Source organism: Chelmon rostratus, chromosome 6 (assembly GCF_017976325.1).
Source record: "Chelmon rostratus isolate fCheRos1 chromosome 6, fCheRos1.pri, whole genome shotgun sequence".
Taxonomy (NCBI): Eukaryota; Metazoa; Chordata; class Actinopteri; order Chaetodontiformes; family Chaetodontidae; genus Chelmon; species Chelmon rostratus.
In genome coordinates, this window is record NC_055663.1 from 20,279,373 (window position 1) to 20,301,244 (window position 21,872).

Sequence of the window (21,872 nt, forward strand, 5' to 3'; positions counted from 1 at the left end):
TGTAACCAGAAGTATGACAGGTGACCTGATCCACGCTGTCAGAAAATACACAGAAAACTGATGTACAGCGTTTGTGAAGGAATCATAATGAGTCAATTTTTAATAAGAGTACACTAAAATCTAGAAGCAGACAGATGCTGAACATTTGAGACCATCGTTAATTCTCCTAATTCAGATTGCACTTTTATATATTATTTCTGGGTTACACTTTAAATTAAGGTACACATATTCAACATTAACCAGCTGCTCATTGGCATGCATAATAGTAGCATATTGGCTCTTTATTAGTCATCATGAAGCACTCACTAATGGCTTATTATCAGGGGTTAATAACCTAAAGGTTAGGTTATTAAGATTAATGTGCAGCAACTTACTATGAATAAGCAGTAATTAGGTTGCTTTAATTGAAAACTATTCATTAATGGCCTAGTAGTTGCAAAATGTGGTCATGCAGAATAAAGCATTAAGAAGTGCTCAAAAGGACCAATCAAGAACCAATATGCTACTAACATGCATCCGAATAAGCAACTCGTAAATTTGGAATATGTGTATCTTATTATAAAGTGTTACCTATTTTTTGTGTTATAAGACAAAGATATGTTTACAGCAACACAAAACACTTGTTATTTTTAACTTCACACCACCATCTGCTCAGCTGTGATATGCTACTTTGTCGACTCAGAGTTTCGTAAATTATAGCGTCTGCTGGACAAACTACCTGTTTGTAACCTGCAGGCACTACTTTCTGCAGTGTGCATTATTATTCCCACCATATACTGGCCTCTGTCCTCTCGGATCAGGTTTCTGCTTTTTGCTGTAAAGTATGTGCATGAGGGCAGTGGTGGAAGAAATATTAAGATCTTTTAACTATGTTAACGCAGAACAATGTAAAAATGCTTCATTACAGCTGGGCGAATGCTAATAAATAAAATTTTATAATGACAAATATCGGCTGCTTTTGTTTCTAACAAACACATTTTTGGGCACGAGATCCTTAATTCTGATCTACAGTCTCTATTAAACATGATGTTTTACAGGTGAAAACTAATGTTTATGTATCAGCCCAACCAATTAATATAATATACAAATTCTAATTCAAAATCTAATTCTAGATCTGTTCTCCATTACAAGTAAAGGTCTTACATTCAAAACTTTCTAAAAGTTACATTAGTATTATCTGCAAAATATCTAAAGGAAGTACTTATTTAGGCAGAACGGCCTCTGATAGTGTAATATTACTGGCTCACTACATTAAACAGCATTTTAAATCTGGAGCTGGTTGAGGTGGAACTAGTTTAATCTAGAATGTATCAAATGAATAAACTGATCACATGTTTATATGTTAATCTGAAACCTGGACTAAAAGATGAATCACTGAAAGAGTTTTTTTGAAGCAGGGTTTTATGAGGTACTTATCTACAGTCAGTAGATGGCCCCTGTTTGGAGAAGCAGCAAGAGCACCACTATAGGAAACTAAGCGTTGTAGTGCTGTGGACGGGGTCAGCAGCAAAACACATTTCATCCACCTCAAAAAAGGCCCAGCTCAAAGAATCAATATCACACTAAGTCTACGCTACATTTAGAATATTTACACTGCTTTACCTTGCCCGGCAGACAGCTCTTTCCTTTGGAACTATATTTCACATGCCGGGCACTGTATTATGCTGCAGATCAGCTGCTTGGGTCAAAGTTTCAGTTTATGGAGGACACATCAAATGGAACAAAACAAAAATGAGTCATTATGACAACGATGAAATGCTGTTTACCGTGCAGACAAAAGGACAGCTTTATAAACCAGAGTGGACAGAGGAAGAACTTTTGCAGATGGAGGGTGAGGGTTTGGGTCCTGGTTGGTTAGGACTGTCTTACCTGATGGTTGGGTACAGCAGTGCTCCTTATTTGGCAGTGGTTTTACATAATCCTCTCCAGAGAAATGACCACTGCAGACGCACAGTTGTCTCAATGTTGTGCAAGCAGTGTTGCTTACAGTTGAGAGGAGATGCCAAATTAAACAGCTGTCTGATGGCAAGGTAAAGTGGTGGAAATATTAAAAATATAACACACACTTAAACTGATATTAATTACTTTAAGGTGGTTCTTTTTTTGTGGCTAAAATGCATTTTGCCAGTCCACAGCAGTCCATTGCTTAGCTTCCTACAGTGGTCCTGCTGCCGCTTCTCCAAACAGCATGCCGACCGCCATCTACTGTAGGTAACACACCGACGATGGAGAAGCACCTCATACAACCCCACCTTTAATTGAGAAAACTAACTGGCAGATTAATCAGTAATGAGAATAATCTTCAGTAAAGTATCTTGTAACTCAAACAAACAAAGCACAGGTTGCATAAAGTGGTAGCACACAAACTACTGTGCTTGAGTTACCTTCCACCACTGCATAGGGCCAATGTGATTGCTTCAGTTGTGGTTTTTCATCCGTGGCCCTTGGTGGCAGACTAGCCAGCACTGGTTTTCTGTCCTGTCAGGTAGTAAACAGCATTGATCTGGTGCTGCAGTTAAATCAACTCCAATAACATGCCTAGAATGAAGTCCAGCAGCTCACACAGTCCCAACACCTGAAGCTGGAAACTATAGAGGCCACTTTCCAGGAATGTGCACTTTGCTTTCACCACACTGCTGATCAAACAGAGAAAGACGGTCAGTTTACAGCCTGATAAGAGCTAACGCCGCTCATAAACAGCTAAAAAGGAAAAACATGTATTGCTCGAGGGAAATGTTGGGCAGAAGCCTGTGTGAAGCCACAGAGCAGGCCGTCAGAGAGAAGCGGAATTATTTTAATAAGGGTGATTACCGCCTCCTGTGCTCTGATACAAGGCAGTTTGGTACACTTCAACTCTATGAGTGCAGAGGATAGTACACTATGGCTCCGTCGGCATTCGCTGTGGTGAGAGGGATATGAATACAGATGGAAGCTCAGGAAAATGACTCCGCATAAAACATACTACGCATGTTCTCGGTGAATTATTTCACTCTGCATTGTTACTGTCAATGACGAAGTGTCTCCTCCCACAGTGAATGTAACTGGAGGATGGTAATGGTGGTGGTGGTGGTGGTGGTGGGGGGGGGGGGAGTGGAAGGTAGTGTCTTCTTCAAAGGAAGGACTTCTATCGTCCTAGTTGCCTAGCTGCCATTTTCACTCAACTAGTCTCTCCACAAGCTGTGTTTCAGCAAATGATCAATGCATGGAGGCAGTCACTTTAACGCATCAGGTACAGGGAGCGCTTTGTCAGAGCCAGGGTCAGTTTAATATCTGCTGTAGAGGCCTGTTTATTCATTAACATCGAACTCAGAAAAGGTGATTTTCCTGTCTTTTTGGAAAAAAAAGAATGATAAAGACGTGTCTCTGAGCTCCGTTTGGTCCTGCAGTGGAGGCTAATGGAGGGCAACGTTAGCAATCAAGTCTCAGAAAGCAGGAAAATACATGACAAAGCACTTAGGAGGGATGCAGCTGGAAAGCAACATTTCAGACATGATATTTAAATGAATCACTGTGCGTTCTTCAAGTTATTCACCTGAGGTAAGCATGCTGTAGAAAAAAACATCTTTGATATGAACTCCTTCCCTCAATTAGTTTTTTTTAAGTGGTTAAATTCAATATTTCTTGAATAATCTCGCAGCGTTGAATGATCACCGGCTCTACAGAGCGTTTTTAGCATCTTTCAGTCAGTGTTTTTCAAGCTTTCACAGCTTGTGAATTTACCGTTTTAGCTCACTGTCGCCGCTTCACATCATGCTGTTTTCAGTGAAAAAGCTCTGGTGAACGTAGTGGAGATTTTAGCTGCGAAAGAGCGAGATATTTTTCTCAGGAGGTGGTGGAGGCCAAAAGCAGAGCTAAAAGAGAGTGAATGTTGGACTTTGTTTCATAGAAACTCAAAATAAATGCTTATATTTCTCTGTAGCTGCTGGATTTACAAATAAGCAACTGTTTGCTAGTTCACCATATTAACCTAATAAATGATTATATGTCGGTGTTGTGTTTTCAGCTTATTTCTGAAGAACTGCGACCAATATATATGTACTGACAGAGCATTTTATAGTCGGAAATTTGTCCATTGTTACTGGGCGACAAACTATGTAATGGAGACACTGTTTCTAAACAACTTCAAACATATATTTGAACCAAAATGCACCGATAAAAACTATATTGATGATAATATAATATTGCCAGATACATCAGCCAATTCAATTGTCACCACGGCTGCACTAATCCAAAACACTGTATCAGTATCCACAGTGATACTGACCTTTTTAAGCACATCCAGTTTTGGCCATGATGTTAGTGCAATAAAAATGGCCACATAGGATGAAGTAGAATTTAGTTTGGGGAAAACTGATATTGGAACAGTTCTCTGTACTGATTGTTACGTTTCGTCATCAGAATCTCACACAAACATCTCAACATGTCCACTGTGAGTAACAACCTGCTGCACATGTGCACAGACCCCACTGGGATCTCCAAAGGTGCTTGTGGTCGGGTTACTTAATTTGCCTTCACAGAGTATCAGCAGCTTAAGGGTCTGAAATTAGCCGCGAGGCAAGTGGCAGTGAGGAAGGAGGACTGTCTTCAGTGGCGAAGATCTCATTAGCTCACAACAGCTACTGCAAGGAAAGAAGTATGGCTGAAGCATTACTGCCAACACCGCAGGCTTCCTCCTCCCCAACTCCAATCAATATCTAATCAGTCACCACATTCACACATAGTCTGGCCTCCAGGTGTAACTGAAATCAGATCTTCTATTTCTGCATGTTCACACTGATGTGCACTTTATCTTTACATCTACACATCCTAATGTGCCGAGTATCACCTGCCAGCACGGCTGAACAATAACATCAACTGAACCGCTGAGCCTCTCACAGTCATTTTTATCTCGCAGGTGTGACTGTTGAGGTGCGCAACAACTTGCACCAAACTAAAAGCAGCAACAACCACAATATAAAAAAAAACTCTCTGCTGCAATTTCAGATACAGAAGCCTTAACAACTTACAGCAACATAGAAATTTACAATGCACCAATGAAATCAGTCAAATGTAGTTAAAGTAAACGAAATGCGGCAGAATGGCCCACACTGGCTTTGTATTTGTGATTATTATGACTGAATTTGTTGTTTAACAGACTGCTTTTTTAAATTTATGACAGTACATCACATTTTATTGTCAGATGGGGAAGTATAAAGTAAATATACTACGATACAGTATTTGAGTAAGAGTACATCCACTGCCTGCGTGTGGACTAATGAATGAGTTCTGGCTGGCACATTTACAGAGGGATGATCCCTCCTTGGACACTGATGGGGAAACCTGACGAGGAAACTACAGTTGAAAGGTGCAGCAGCAGAGAGAGGAAGAGGAGGAGGATAATCTGCGTCTCTTCCCCTGGCCAACAGTCCCTTCTCCGTTCATTTTTAATCCTCAGGCAAAGCTGAAGGGCCGCTGAGCTTTTCTGCCCCGGGTGGCCTGTTGTGAACCCCGCTGCCCTGCAACAAGGCGCTCCCTGATTAAGACACACAGGAACTAGTAAATGGGACTTAAAGTCGATCAGGACGAGTACAAGCTGTACAATGTGTAACAGAAGGGCCGAACAGTGACAAACCGCCGCCGGAGATGTGCATTGGGTTGTGGGCGAGGGCTGTGTGTTCCTCCAACCTGGCCATTGTGTGGACAGTAAATCACGATGATTCACTGGCGTTATTCAGAGGCTCTTCACACATAAATGAAAGCCTTAGGGAAATCAGAACAGCCTCCAGGTAGGAGCGTCTCACTGCTTAGTACACCAGCTGAAGTGTAGTGTGAAGTGAATCACCGATCGGTATGACAATTTCATGATGCCGCTCCTCAGGAAAAACAGGTCTGCGGTCATGCCGAGCTGCAGCGCTTCACTAAATGAGAAGATGATGAGGACAGCCAAGAAGATTACTCTAAGTTTAAACCAGATGAGGTTGCGAGTGACTGCAAACCACAATGCGTCTGTTTTACCATCTATGAATGAGCAGCTCCCCAGTTGAGCTACGACCACACTGACCAGAGGCCATTTCTGCTCAGCTTGACACCAGTTTGTGAGTCCAAATTAAAAAAAACCAAACATATTTCCCCAGGGAGACTCCTTCCTCGACACAGGCCCGAAAACAAACATCACCACATTAGATTCCTCTCAGTCGATGGACGCTCTTGTCTCAAGAAGGCAAATACCAGCAGGAAAATGAGAAATATAAATGTTAGATGTGCGATCCATCACAAGACTGCCTAAGACTGTCTTCCTGTCATAAAAGCACGACCTCGCTTTGACCAGCTTCCTTTAGGTCTTCCATTCAGGGGAACACTCAAGCTCTCTTTATGCTGCATAACTTATTCAAAGAAGAAAAGCCATGAAGTCAAGCAGCAGTAACAGCGGACCAAAATAAACTCTGGAATTCGTCTGCGCTGTGGTCCGAGGCCAAGAGAGCAACTTCAACCAAAGTGGACCCTAAACCACAAGAACAAGCCAAAGGAAGCCGGGCTGCAGAGCACTTCTCATAAAGCATCAGTCTGCAAAACCCAGACATAATGCTCCTCAGCTAAAATCTGTTCCACTGTTTGAAGGAGAAAGAGGCAGAGCATGAGAACACAAAGTCATCACAGATGGTCACTTAATTTGGGAGCTGGTGTCATCGTTTGTGTGCGCAAAGAGGCCCTGCTGTCTTTGTCAGAGTTGCTATGTTGGACAGAAAAAAAAGAGACCCCAAATAAATGGCGGCCCCGCACGGAGCCGCGTGTACGCGCTCCCCATCTGATCTGATCTGATCTGATCTGATCCGATCCGTGTGAGGCATAAAAACACGCTGCAGCACTTTCTGAATGAACTGTGACATAACGTGTCTCACTTCACACGTTATTGTCTCACGGAGCGTTATCTCCACTCCCCGAGCGGTTCACTGATGCTGGTCCTGACTGGATTTCACAAATGTCTCATTCAGGAGGCTTTAAGTTCAAAAGGCCCTGTCTGTCTGTCTGTCTGTCTGTCGAGCGATTCTCAGTTAATTCAGCGAATATTCAACAGCTGTCAGTCCGCTTTTCATTTCCGTTCAAACGCTACAATGTGCCATTGTTGTTCTGACGTTCATTTACACAACTGGCTACAAAGTTTCTCGTCGCCCGCGAGGTTGTGTCGCCTTGTTACTCACGTCCCGAGGACTTCCTTGAAGTCAAATATCTTCTTGATGTCATCGACATGCTTTTTCCAAGATCCATCGCTGGACTCGCCGTTTTCTTTCGCCATTTCGCACCGGGGTGGGAGGGTAGGGAGGGGGGGAGGAAGAGAAGAGAAGAGAAGAGCCGCCGCGGCCGGAGGATCACCACGGTCGTCTCGCCGAGCCAAAAAAGAAAAGAAAAAGAAAAGTATTGCACTTCTCTGTTTCGCCAAGGGCTTCCTGGCTATTTGTCAGCGCGGACTATCTCGCTTCCTCAGCCCATGCATGCAGCCAGGCGAGCCCAAGGAGGGGGGAGGTATGTCCTACCCCGAGAGGTTATTTGACTAATCTGTTTGACGTAGCGGATCCCGACACTGAGCTTCCCCACTGTTCAGATCACTGTGACGGGGGGGCACGGGTTCTCCCCTCCTCCTCCTCTTCCTCCTCACCGGGCGGGATTCAGTCGGCGTCAGGCGGCGATGCGGTGAGCTCAGGTCGGGCTTCTTGCAGGAGGATGACACTTGGCAGTCGCATCCGAGCCGCTGTGCCACCAAGTCACACCGACCGCCCTGTGGTTGTTATAGCAATAGGAGGAGTGGGAGGTTGCTGCTCCCGCCCGTCTATCTGACAGCGTGCACAATGAGCGATTTAAGTGTTCGCATTGCACCAAACCTCCGGCCCGGTGGAAACTCCGCTGGACTCCACAGTGTCACGGTCTGTTTACGCCTACAGGCATGTTCACTCTTACAGCAAGTTTGTGGCTGCTTGTTGCACAAACAGATGCTTTCAATTTCATGGGAAATGTAAGAGCAGGGGCGTAGCTAGGAGTAATGGGGGGCCCGTGCGCTGCAGGTGACCCTTGCCCCCCCCCCACCAAAACACACAGTTTCTTCCATGTTTTGTCTGTTTGTTGGCTTGTTGGTGTCAAACGGCTTCAAACCCGGGATGAAATGTGCAGACATGAACCGGTGAACTGAAAAAGCACAAACGCAAAAAAGGCCAGCTACAATCACTCAGACGGAACCTTTAACTGAAAATAAAAGCAGGAAAACCCAGAACAGGCCGAGGGGATCCTAACCCAGAACAGGCCGAGGAAAATGAAATAACAGATTGAGAATCAGAAACGGCTTTATTAGCCAAGTGCGTGTGCACATACAAAGAATCTGACCCGGAGTCAAATTCAGAAACAGGATGAAGTGCAAATATGAAGAAAATGGATTCAAGAGGAGCTCCACCGGCTGTTCACAGGTCTTACAGGTATTACTACTGCATATGTAAAAAAGGGTTGTATAAAGCCTTTTGTGGCTCCAGAAGGAGCTGAGTGAAAATATGGTAAATTCACTCGTCAACCCTCCAGTTTTTCCTCCCTCTGTCCTCCTGTTCAAATATTTTCCCGCAGTGTAGCTGTAGCATCCAGTGACGAGGAGTCACTCAAACAGCACCCACCAATAAAACGAGACCATGTCACATCATTTACGTGTATATAACAGTATTTATAATGACGTTCACTTTGAATACAAGCTGTAAAAGGAGGGTGAACTACATTCACCCGGGTTTACCCTCCAGTGTGTCCGTTTGAGGCCGTCTTCTTCCAGCAGCTGCTGATTTGTGTGAGTCACAGTTGCTGATTAGCTTCAACAATGGAGCTCACAGAGAGTTAAACTGCATCTCAAATCCACAGCTATCAATGTCAAACCTAGCTGAAAGACCATCTTTTCACATTACATGAAGTCAAACGAAACGGGTGTGCAGGCAGGACATCGGGACAAAAGAAACATGATGCATAAACACGAAAATAGATTTATTTGAAAATATTTCCATTCGAACATTCAGATTTGGTTTAGTTGCATTCACCATTAAGTGCCTTTATTTTTAGGTCAAGTCTTAGTTTAAACCACTTAGTAAAAATGCTCACCTCTCAAATGCGTACCAGGAAATGTCCAAATACATCTAACTCAAGGTTGGATAAACGTTTAACAATCAAAAAGGTAACAACTCTCTTTGATTGTTCAAAAATCCAGTTACAGGACTCCCATTACATAAATACTTAAAAGATAATGCTCAGAGATTTCTAACAACTTCGAGTGGTATTTGTTGTTAAGAACAGTACAAAAATTAACAACTCATGTGGACCGAACGCATGAGACGACTAAACAGTTCAGACTCCTGACGTGTGAAGTCTGCAGGCTTGATGCAGGTAAGAAACAGTCACCAGTGCTGCAAATGTGACGGTCAGGTATAAGTGCTTCTTTACTACAATCACGCTGTAAACATCGGCTCTAAGGCCTCGATTCATCTCTTTTCTTGCCATATTGCTTTGTAACTTCACACATATAGAATAGAGGCATAGTCAATAAGAGAATGGGGCTCAGGCTTTGCCTTCAAATCACAAACATTATAATTCAAACCTGCTTTTGACTGTAAGAGTACAAATAAAATTATCAACATTATTCTCTTTAAGTTTTTTATGTCATTGATCAATTTATCTTGTAACTGCACAATCCACATTATCTTAAAGGTTCACTGTGTAGGATTTAGGTGCATCTATACGCAGAAATGGAATATAATATTCAGAGTGATGTTTTCTTTAGTGTAATATCACCTGAAAAGAAGAAATTGTGTGTTTTTGTCACCTCAGAATGAGCTCTGAGAATGAGGGTTTGGGTCGGCCATGTTTCTACGGTAGCCCAGTAGAGACAAACCAAACACTGACTCCAGAGAGCGTCTTTCGGGTTTTTTGCACCCACTGTAGAAGAGGGTAAGGTGAGGGGTATTCACATAGCTACCTCACTGCTAGATGCCACTAAATCCTACACACTGCCGCCGTGCTGCAGCCTTGCACATTTGGCGCCGATGGTGGAAAGACCACCACAGATACAACATGTAGTGTAGTGTAGTAGTACTGATGCTTGTTCACTGGTTACTTTGGTTTCCAGTCTTGTGGAGTCTTAGGAGAAGGTAGTGGTGAGGATGGCCTCTTGTTGCTGCTGATGAAGGATCCCGATACCGACGGCCGGGGCGGGCAGAGCAGGTCGGCTCACTAACCGGAGCTGAGGAAGACAGAGGAGACAGTGTAGTGTCAAAGTCAAAGTCAGCTTTATTGTCAATTCTGCAGTATGTACACGACAAACAGAGAATCGAAATTGTGTTACTCTCAAATCTCTGTGACAAGACATATATTAAAAAGAAATAAATAAAAACTGTACAATCTACAATCTAAACAATGACACAAGTAGTGTGTGTGTGTGTGTGTGTGTGAGATATCCACGATTCATTTCATAACCTTTGTATTTATTGAAACACTGCTCACCTTGCAGGCCAGCTGCTTTTCAAACCTGGGGGCTACAAAAGACCAGGGACCCATGTTCTGAGGCTCCTCCTGGCTCCATATAAATTCTGTGGGGGGATTTTAAAAAAATGAATGACAACAAAGTAAAAGAGGACGCTATTCAGTGTTTTTCAAGGCGAGTTCACAACAATCATGGCCGTTCATATAAGTTAGGGAGTTCTTCTGCTGCTGTTTGAGCACAAACTGAAACAAACATCAAACTGAAACTGAGTTTGCTGCAGTGTTTTCGGGGGGGGGGGTGAAAACACTGAAACAGAGAACTGAAGTGAAAACCTGAACTTTAACATTTCCTTCCACACATAAGAAAGCCTCTCTCAGAATCACACTGACATTTGTAACAATGCAGATAACTGTAAAAAGTCCAGCCCCTGAAAATACCCTCACCCAACTGTGTTTCAAGCAACTCACTCAGAAATAGAAATGGATGTAATTCAATTGATATTTTTTAAGACAGTAGCTTGAATATTTTTGTGTTTTGGAGAGCTGGTCTGACAAAATGAGCAATTTTAATATGTCCCCTTGTGCTCTGGAAAATGATAATGGGCATTTTCACTATTTTATGCCATTTAATGAACCAAACTATTCATCAGTTGATCCAGAAAAGAATCAGCAGGTTTATTGATAATGAACAAAATTGTGCTGCAGCTCGATTATTTTTGTTTTTAGCTGCATTTGCCAACAACTTCAAACTGTGATAACAACCGCTGTAGGTACTCAGGTGTCAGGTACACAGGCCCTCACTGAAAGACTGCACTGAGTTACAAAGACTAGTTGGAACAGTGCGAAGCCCAGAGGAGACTTCAGAACTTGAGCTCTCTTATGTGAAAACTGCCAGTAAACTCATCCTCCTCTTCTGATGTGAAGAAGAGTGAACATCATCTGTATTGAGCACAGCAGACGACGCACAAACACAAAGGTTTTAAAGAGAAGGATGTCGACACTGGGAGCTTGTAGTTCCTCATTCTTGGAAAGTCTTGCAAAACACAATGAAGCAACCACAGCTGTAGTCTGGATTGACATTCAGCTACACAGGGTGGACAAAATAAGGAACAGTTAAGACCACTCTGGTGATGCTCACACTTAAGATTTGTTTTTTGGCGCTGATACACCAGCGTTTGTTTTTCTTCTCTTTCTTTCCCTTTTCAAATGTTGTCTTGAGGACTCACTTATAAAAGTGACTGTCAGTCTTCTATTGAAGTTGCCACAAGCTGCTGAATGGCTTTCAACTTGCTGTGACTCACTTATGTAGCTGCTTTTGTCATTTCTGAATCTCTGAACAAGTGTATTGAAGAAATAGCCCAATCATCCAAGTGATAAAACTGAAATTACTTTATGCTGTCAGTAATGGTCAAAGGTCCTTGCTCACTTTGAATCCCTTACAGACAAAACCAGAAATCAGTGAAGATTTCAACAACCGCATCAGGACAATTACAAAATGAAAATAAAGCAGCAGCAGAATTGAAGGACTTGAGTCTGAGTAAACCTAAGAAAACTCTTCTGTGTATGTATTTTCAGTCAGCACTGTACTGTGATGGTGCCTTGGTAGTTTTCTCGAAAAAGCAGAAGGATTCAAACAGAACATGGAGAGCTTTTAGTTTCTCTGCTTGACATTCATACCTGGAACAAACAACTGGAGGATCTGAGGCTCCTGCTCTGAATCAAGGCCCTTTTCTGTTTGCATCTGCTTTCTATTACATTTTGGGTTTTTATTATTAAGGTTTATTCTGTTGTTTATTATTTGGTCCCTGTGTTTTATTTAATTTTATTTATTTTCTTTACCATTGAGCTAATAATGTTGTTTTAATGCATCTTTAAGCTTGATGAGTTGCCTTTGTGCTTGAAAAGAACCTCTTGTGCTTCAGTGACAGAGACTGCAGTATTATGTAATGTGTCACAGGGAATTGCCTCAAAAATCATGACATATGCAAAGCATAGAAAAAGCGAGTGTTAGCAAAGAACAGCGGACACAAAGGGACAACAGAGCTGAATATGCACCTCTGTCTACATGAAAAGTGGGGATGCTGTATAAATAAAACAGAACGCAATCATCTGCGAATGAACTGTGTTTACCAACAACGGTTTTACAAAGTGTTCCTGAGCCCATGTAGTAACATCCTTTATACAATCATGTGTTCACAAAGTGGTGAACCTCGCTCCATCCTTGCTTGTGAGCGACTGAGCCTTTCCAGGATGCTCCTTTCATACCCAATCATGATACTCTCACCTGTTACCAATCAACCTGTTTACCTGTGGAATGTTCTAAACAGGTGTTTTTGGAGCATTCCACAACTTTCCCAGCCTTTTGTTACTCCTAAATGAAGCTAAATGAAGTCCAATTAAGTATATGTCAAACAAATTAGCAAATGATCCCATTCTGTTGTAGTAACGTTTTACACAGCGTCACCATGTTTTTGGATTTGGGGCTGTAGAATTTTTATGTAAAAAGTACAAATAAAAATGTGAATCCTAAAAACATCCCTCTGGGAACCACAGAAATTGTCATGATTAAAAAACTATTAACTGATTTTGGTTTCTAAGTCGACCGGAAGACCAGAAATAGTGACGCACGGTGAGGAACACAGTCGGGTCCTCCACACTGAAACGTTCACAGCTGTTAAATTAGATTTGCGATGGTGTTAATTTGCTCATAAACAGGCCCTGGTTTTCAGGACAAGCAAAAACCAAAAACAAAACGCACAGAAATGAACTTTTCCACAGTGACTGAAATCATACAAGCTGTTGTTGTGATGGCACTTATGAAGTCAGTCTGCCCACTAACTGTACACATACCTTTAGCTTTGGGGTATTTTTTGAGCTCCTGCTGCAGAGGCTCCAGCGGGAACGGACACAGCTCCTCCACACGGATGAGTGCTGTGGTCTGGTTGGCTGCTGATGTCTCTCTCTGTTTCAGCAGGGCATAGTAATGCTTCCCTGAGCACAGCACCACCTTCTGGACACTGCATGGAAAAAGAAAAAAAAGGGGCAAGGTTTAATGTAAGGGTTAATGTTTTTGAAGTGTTTTGAAAGTTTTAACAGGCTTTTATTGAAACGCTCTTGTTTTAGAAAACTAGTCCATGAAAACTGCAATTATGACGTCCTGCAGTTAAATATAATAATAATGAATAATTAGTTTAGCTAAACAACAGAATACATTACAATCATTAGAAAAGTCTTCACAATCATGAAACAAATGTGACTTCTGTACCTTTCTGCTGAGACTGAAGTATCACCCAACACTGGTCTGAAAGATGTTCCTGGAGCCAGTTCAGCCAGACTGGAAACTGCCCCCTGCAAAAAAAACAAAACAAAACAAACATCATTCAGCTGCATGCATGGGAATATCTGTGTAAAGGAGCACAAATTGTTAAATGTTCTTCTTTACGACATCCAAGCGGCTTACAGAGAATCTGAGCAGAGTCTTGGGTCCAACCACAATGAGAGGTTTGCGGAAGTTACGGATCATCTGTCTCCTCAGCAGGTGGAAGTACTGAGCAGGAGTGGTGGGGTTGACCACAGCCATGTTCACATTGTCACCGTCCACGCCCTCCTCCTTACTGTCACACATCTGAGAGACAAAAGAGGGCCAGCTGGCAATCATTCAGGCAACATATAGCACAACACATAACCAACTAGAACACACAAGTTCGGTTAAGAAACATCCAAACTCATGAACATTTACAGTCTCAATAACAGGATATAAATGTGATGGCACTGAGCAGCAGAGACGTGGAGGTCCTGATGTCTGGATAATCCCACCAGTTTACCAATAACAACGAAGATAGATGTGGTTAATGTTCAAAGAATGAAGTGATTGACCTTTTCTCTAAATCTGCAGGTTGATCAATTCTTAAAAAGCTTCTTTAAAAAAGCAGAGATTGAGCTGTGCTTTGAAAACAACATTCTGTTCCTCTGAACCCAGGTGTGCTGGTCTGTGAAAAGTTCAAAATCAGCGATTTTCTTGCAACGATTTACCAATTTTCCATCTGTGCAGTGCATGATTGAACACTTCTCCTTTATGTAGCAATGTGCACTAATTTGAATCCAGGTTCTAATAAATCTTGCAAGACATTCAGACATTAAAAAAATGGCAAATGCACCATGAAGTGGACTGCATTGTGAAAACAATTTCAGACATGCATAATGTCTGTAATCACTCCTCACTTACTGCACAGCACACTCCATTTACCCTGCTCCATTTGCAGTGTTTTAATTCTCAGTGTGAACTTTATATTTTTGTTTCATAAAAATTCTCATAATGGAGTAAAATAATAGCGTCCATGCATGTGTTAAAGCTAACATCCCCACACTGCAATGAGTCACATTTAAAGATCAAACATAACCTCTGTGTGACACTTAAGATGTCAGTGATGCTGCAAAATGACGATGATTCTTAAGAGTCTGAAATCTCAATTCACTTCTCACAATAGTGTAAACTGCTGGGTGTCAATTATATAGGGAGTAGAGAATGGGGAGGGAGGGATTTCCGACACAGCCTCAATCTCATGTCGCTTTGTGTGCTGACTGCTGGTGGCTAATTAAGAAACATTATCTCTGTGGGTTTGTTAATGATTTCACTTGTTAATGGCCTGTAAATAACGTCCTCTCTGCTGCATTACGTTCCTTTGTACTGAAGAAAACTGGCCTGGGCTGACGTGTACCACGACTCTTACCATACCATGACGTATTTTGCACTATTTTTGCACAAATGTTGCGTAAATTTAAATATACTGAAATATATTTCAGAATAAGCATATATTTAAAACAATCAATGAAGAGATAAAAAATTAAATATACTGTTTTTGTACTGTCTACAATTGAGCAAGTAATCACATTCAGTTTTAATATGTTTTTCACAGTGTCACAACTTGACCAGGAGGTAACCTCTGCACTGGCTAAGGTAAAACATTAAGCCTCCATGAAAACTCCCATCATGTTTTTGGTGTATCATTGAACAACAGCAGATGAATTTGCAACGATTGAGTGTGTAATTATGCCAGTTTTTACGAAACACGTGATAAGAGAGGGGATGGATGCCCGTGTTTATGAATGAATGACCTGAGGCGGCCATGTTTGCTTGGTTTTCATGTGCTAACATTACATTAAATGCCAAATCTGAGTTTCCCCAGTTAAAAATTACAACTGGGATGTTGACATAAACTCCATTTACACAAAATTAGAAACTGGTAACTTGGTTTGATGTAAATGTGACATTACAGCTCCACAGACCTGGAGGAAGCGCTCCATGTGGCAGGATGAGTGTTCGGGTCCAGCTCCATCGTAGCCGTGAGGCAGCAGGATCACCATCCCGTTCTGTAGCAGCCATTTGGCTTCACCTGGGGACACAGCAGTTTCACATCTGATGTGCGAAGATTTTTCCAAAAATAAAAGATAATGGGCAAAATTGTGAATCTGTTGAAAGCACCAGTAGGCAGAAGTTCACCTCCAGAGAGGAAGGTATCAAACATGATCTGTGCTCCATTGAAGAAATCTCCAAACTGGGCCTCCCAGATGGGAAGGAGCTTCGGCTGTGCGATACTCATACCGTATTCAAATCCAAGCACAGCCTCCTCAGACAGCGGGCTGTTACACACCTAAATACACACAATACGGCACATTTTTCATATTAAAATTGATGAATGTCATGATTTGGACAGTTTACACTGATGTTTAATCTGGCTTATAAGTATTCACCTCCAGGAAACCTGTCTGCTCAGGGCTGATGTGGTTCAGAGGGATGAACGTGTCGTTAGTGTCTTGACACACCACCATGGCGTGTCGCTGACTGAACGTGCCTCTTCCAACATCCTGTCCGCTGATTCGAATATTAAAGCCTGTGATAACAATAATTTGAAATTTACAAATCAATTTCTTAAATTTCTCTTAAATTTGATCTGATGTACTTCCTGCTTAAAGCTGACCTTGGGAGAGAAGAGAGCCGAAAGCCAAAGCCTCTGCTGTGGACCAGTCCAGTTTGGTCCCATCTTCCAACTTGTGCAGCCGAGCCTGAGATCACAAAGGAAGACAAAAAAATCATCATCCCAGCTGCTGCCATGTCAACACAAGACGGTCCAATAGAAACGATGGCCGCACCTGTGCGTGGGTCTTTACAAGGTGGCTGTGCAGCTGGATGTGCTCAGGGATGTCCACAGATTTTGCGCCCACAAACTGCAGCAGGGGAGCGGGGACACCCGTGTCCCAGGTGCTGACTCTGGCTTGGGGTTCCACCAGATCCCCCCAGCGGCCCTGCAGGTTGGTGGGTGGAGGGCTGTACAGGGTCATGTTGGACAGCTTGTCGTTGAGCATGCCGTAGTATTTGGACTTGATCTGGTCACGTTCAGCATCGGTCATTAGACCCTCAGAGATTAGCTGGTCTGAGTAGGAATCAGGGACGCTCTTACGAGACCTGTGAGGGTGTGACAATGTGACAAAGTCTGAGACATCAGCCAGTATTTTTATACAGTATATATACAATCTACAATATATCTGTGGTGGAAAAATAGTTTTGTTATTAAAAAAATGAAATAAACTGTCTTGGCTTTACTCTATTTGGGAAAAGAAATTACAAACACAGGATTTCAAGACGTTCCAAACAATATGCTGTCAGTCAAGATGCACCCCAGTCATAGCACAGAAAGCATTTAAAGCTTTTTGTTTGTTTGTTTTTACTATGGAACTTTGTACACTCTCAAATGCAGCTGCGCTTACAAGATTCAGATTTAAGGAGCTGATGGAGATTTTTTTTAACAAAACTTAAGTTACACATTACCAAGAGAAAACCTCCTGTTTGAAGGAACTTTGTCTCTTTGGTCAGAGCCCAAAAACTTCTGCAGATTACACAAAAGTCGCACCAGTGCTTACTCTATAGCAGCATGTCTGAAATGTTTTCAGACATGCCTATCTCACTGTATATGTTTTTGACACCTGTTTTAAGTAACTTTCTCCTAGAAAAATAGATAAAAGAACAGCTAAATCCACAATCAGCTAAATATCAACAGAACTCAAAAAAATCAAAATGTGTCATATATGTTACAGTAACTTTCTAGGTGATGGTGAAAATGTGTTAGATACAAAGTAAACAAAGTGAATCTAACTGACCGGATGATCTTGTACATGGCGGGGTTGGTGAAGAAAGGCTCATCCAGCTCGTTGTGGCCCCACTGACGGTAGCAGATCAGGTCCAGGATGACGTCTTTCCTGAAAAGCCGCTGGTAGTCCATGGCCAGCCGAGTGGCCCGTATCACCTCCTCTGCATCATCTCCGTTCACATGGATCACGGCGCAGTTCACCATCTTACCTGTGATACAAATCTGAGTGCTTGTAACAGTATACAAGACCTGTGATATTTTTAATACAAATCATAAGCCTTACCACATCAAAAATCTAATCACATCAAATAGGTTCCTATCACAAAAGGTACACTGATTTCCTATTTTCAAATACTTTAAATTTGCACATTTTCACATACATTCTGACAGATGTTCCTAGGCCTCATAAGAAAGTAGTTTAATTACTGATTCGCATGATATTTATGAGGCTCACTGACCGACATCGCTACAGTACAACGAGGATCTCCCTCTCTCGGATGGGGTGGTGTAGCCCACTTGGTTGTTCACAATGAGGTGGATGCTTCCACCGACTCTGTAGTGAGGGAGGTTTGAAAGGGTCAACGTCTCTGTAACAATCCCCTGGCCAGTGAAAGAGCCATCACCGTGGACCTGTGGAGAGGAGGACACAGATTCAGACATTAGACCAGACACTGGACCTGTACTGCATGTCAAAATCCTCTCTGTCGCTCCCCACCTTTCCTCTTAGTATTTCTACTGTCACTATCAAACAAAGGCTACAAGTATTATTAGCTGTAAGTTGCTCTTCTTGTACACATGTTGGCTGCATGTGTGTATTAGTTGCTGTGGATCAGTACCTGCAGACAGACGACGTGGTCCCCCGGCTGGGCGCTGTCATTGGGCGAATAGTCTCCTTCCTTCTTGAGCTGCTGCCTGGCTCGGGTTTTGCCCTGAGCCACGGGGTTGATCGCCTCGAGGTGGGACGGGTTGGGCAGCATGGTCACGTGAAGAGGGTGTCCAGCTCCGAAATCCAACTCCACTGAGGAGGTGAGGTGGGAGAGGACGTCGCCGATGGCGGGCGAGGTGTCCGGGAACTCGCTGAGGCCACGCATCTTACGGAACATGAGCTGGAGACAACACCATGGAGGAACAGTGATGTTATCTTAGCCTTGTTTGTTGTCTGGTAGCTGGCCATGACTTTCTGTTTACTTGCGCTGCTGATTAGAGCGGAGCAAAATAAACTAATCTTATCAGGTCATGGACAACTTGAAAGTACACATGTCTCATTAAATGCGGCTGTCTGGGGCTAATTAACCTCTGGTGGGAACTTCAGCAGGCCCGTCAGGAGGTTGAGTCGGCCTCTGTGCGGCATGCCGATGATAATATCAGTGACTCCGCTGTGCACCGCCTGGTAGAAAAGCTCGTAGAAGAAGCCCATCATGCTCTCCGCTCCTTCTCCTCCGTACCGTTTCACAGTAGCAAACTTGGTGGCCAGAAAGTGGTCAAATTCCTACAGGTTGTGAGAGAAAATACATGAAATTAACATATGCAGCATTGTTTTTGCATTGTACATGGATGTTATCCTCTTCCTCTTTTGTCTTGGATCTACCTGAGACTCCAGCATTATCTTGGCCAGCTGCCTCCTCTCCTCAGTGGAGAAACTCTTCTTCTTGAGTTCCTCGAAGCGGTCAGCGAACCACTCCCTCTCCTCCAGGCTGCTCAGCTGACTGGTCTCCACCGACAGGTGGCCGCAGTAGGCCTCTTCCAGGTAGGCCTGAACCTCCTCCACTGAGGCCTCCGCTTTGCCAAAGTGTCGTAGACCTGCCGACGCACAATGTTTTTCATGTTTAGTGAGTTTCATCTTCTTTTTTTTTCTTCAATGGTCTCCAGTCCTGCACCACTGTCTTTGATTCTAGTCTTATGTAATCAAGACTTTAAGTACTGAATTAAGCAAAAAAAAAAATTCTAAGGTTGATCACACATTAGATGAAAATGTATGAAAAATGACTTTCTAGCTGCAAAGTAAAATCCCCTTAACAGGTCCAGATTACACAGTGGCAGAGGAAGTATGTGACTTAAAAAAACAGAAAATGCAGAAAAATGGCCCTGTGACATACGTTTATATTATTATATTACTTTATTTTGACTCATGCATTAATGTAAGAGCAGGATATTACTGTTAGTTGGTTGAGATACAGCTAATGTTTCGTATATACTATTTCGTACAAGACTACAACTAATGATTATGTCAATGATGGATTGATCTGCTGATTATTTTCTCCATTAATCGATGGATTGTTTGGTTTGTGAAATTTCTGAAAATAGTGGGAATTGCCGATCAATGACACAAAGCCCAAAATGACACTTTCACAATAATTTTTGTCAAAAAACAGCACAAACCTCAAAATTACCAAAATAATAATAATAATAATAATAATAATGAAAATTGCTAAAATTAAAAGCAGAAAATCCTCACATTTGAGAACCTGGAACCATGAAATGTTTTAGTCATTTGTGAACATCATAGTAGTAATTTCTCCTTCCTCTGAAGCAATTGCAAATGTTTTTGGACATGTGTCAGTTGCTTTCATACAATCCTCTGCTGTTTTAAACATTATCATTTGCGTATGTCACATCAGTCAAAATGAACTATACTCATGGATGCTGAGTAGTCATTCCCAATAAAACTAATAGTCTTCATTTTATTGCTTGAGTCATTACATACAAAATTGTTGAACTAGTTATCAAATTCTGTCAAGCAAATTTTTACCTACTACCTTTCTTCATCATTTTTTCCTGGAAATGTCTCCTAAATTGAACAATTATGTGGCCAGACAGACAGGAACGTCTGGATGTGCCAGAATGATTTACCTATGTTCAGTTACAATATGTACTGTTATATTGTTCACATTTGTGCACAGCTCTGTGTGCAAAAATCTGAACTTGTCAAGTAACTACTAACTAAAGCTGTCAAATTATTGTGGTGAAGCAAAAAAGTACATTTCATGTACATTTGAAATGTAGTGGAGTAGAAGTAGAACAAGAGACTAGACTAGACTAGACTTTAGAAAAGACTAAAGTAAAGTACAAGTACCTCAACTTTGTACTTAAAGACAGCGCTCGAGTAAAGGTATATGGTTACATTTCACCAATGAGATTACTTAATGCTGCATGTATATGAGAAATAAAAGGAAAGAGTAGAAATCGTGATCAACCCCACATGTAAAGCATGCTTCCTGCAGGTTTCCACCCACGGCTGTCAGGTACCTGAGGTGTTGAGCGGTCCTCTGATGGTGCCATTCAGCATGTTTATCTCCGGGACACTGTCAGCAACAGGCGTCTGGGGTTGTAAGGGGTTAATTTTAGCAGCCTTGTGCCCATGTTCTCTGTATGCCTCCACCAGACGGGACAGAGCATGATCTGAGCACAGGACAGAACAACAGTCAGGATGAGCTGTCCTAAACCAGCTTCAGAGAGATCAGTTCACTGATGGCGACCAAATCATCATCGAAATCAACAATTTCACTTTGAATGAGATACTTGACACGTGTATAAATCGAATACTGGAATAAAATAGTGTTGCAAACAAGAACTAAAGTGCGTTTCTTTGTCAGAAACGTTATTTTATCACGGCAGAGACACCTCGCCTTCATCTCGGGTGATGTCAAAGTGTCCACACTGTGAATTAACCCCATACTGACCTTGATTCAGTACCGCGATGCGCTCCCTCTGCAGCCTGTGCTGGCCCCCGCTCTGTTTGGGTCGGTATCCGTACACACCTTTTTCGGTGTGATAACAGCAGCCGACAACCTGGCGAGCGGCACAGGATGGCAGTCTGCTGAGCGATTTCTTCAGGAAAAGTACGGCCGACATGTTTGAAAAGTAATGCTTTACCATACACGCCACCCACTACAGGACAGCGGCCATACTGCGGAGACGGCTATGGGAGGAGACGTCGCATCTGAAGCCTATTGGCTGACGTTCATGTACTTGTTCCCCAATCCTGCTTCGAGGAAGTGCTTAATGTTTCGGTTCTTTGTCACCTTTCTCACAGATTTATCAAGCACCGGGTTTGTAATTGTACCACACAAGGATACATTTTGGAGCAACGGTCCATTAATGTTTAAGCTAAACTAGCTTAAAATGCTCGAAACAACTGAAGCGGCCCGCGTGACGTAGCGCAACAAGTGTCATCAAGTAACGACAGTTGTGCTGCGTTCACAGTGCCCCCTGTAAATTCTTTTTCCACATTTGGACGGAAAGATTTCATGTGTT

General features: G+C 42.5%; 2 protein-coding genes across 2 annotated transcripts in view; both read right to left on the reverse strand.

The window, feature by feature from the left end:
- The window catches only part of LOC121607782 (calcium/calmodulin-dependent protein kinase type 1D-like), a 22,962-nt gene extending 15,535 nt beyond the window's left edge, over positions 1-7,427 (reverse strand). Inside the window, exon 1 of the mRNA XM_041938734.1 lies at positions 7,179-7,427. Within this exon, the coding sequence (XP_041794668.1) occupies positions 7,179-7,273 (95 nt within the window). The 5' untranslated portion in view covers positions 7,274-7,427. The remainder of the gene's footprint in view (positions 1-7,178) is intronic.
- A 1,541-nt stretch (positions 7,428-8,968) lies between these two features.
- Positions 8,969-21,520, reverse strand: dhtkd1 (dehydrogenase E1 and transketolase domain containing 1). The gene is made up of 17 exons (XM_041938774.1): positions 21,299-21,520; positions 20,865-21,017; positions 19,207-19,418; positions 18,913-19,107; positions 18,455-18,724; positions 18,077-18,248; positions 17,629-17,827; positions 16,624-16,936; positions 16,452-16,536; positions 16,225-16,364; positions 15,974-16,124; positions 15,760-15,866; positions 13,934-14,098; positions 13,739-13,821; positions 13,324-13,490; positions 10,495-10,580; positions 8,969-10,234 (listed from the first exon to the last, which is right to left on the reverse strand). The coding sequence occupies exons 1-17, from the start codon at positions 21,492-21,494 to the stop codon at positions 10,133-10,135; spliced, it is 2,796 nt and encodes a 931-aa protein (XP_041794708.1). The 5' UTR covers positions 21,495-21,520; the 3' UTR covers positions 8,969-10,132.
- Between the last annotated feature and the right edge of the window lie 352 nt (positions 21,521-21,872).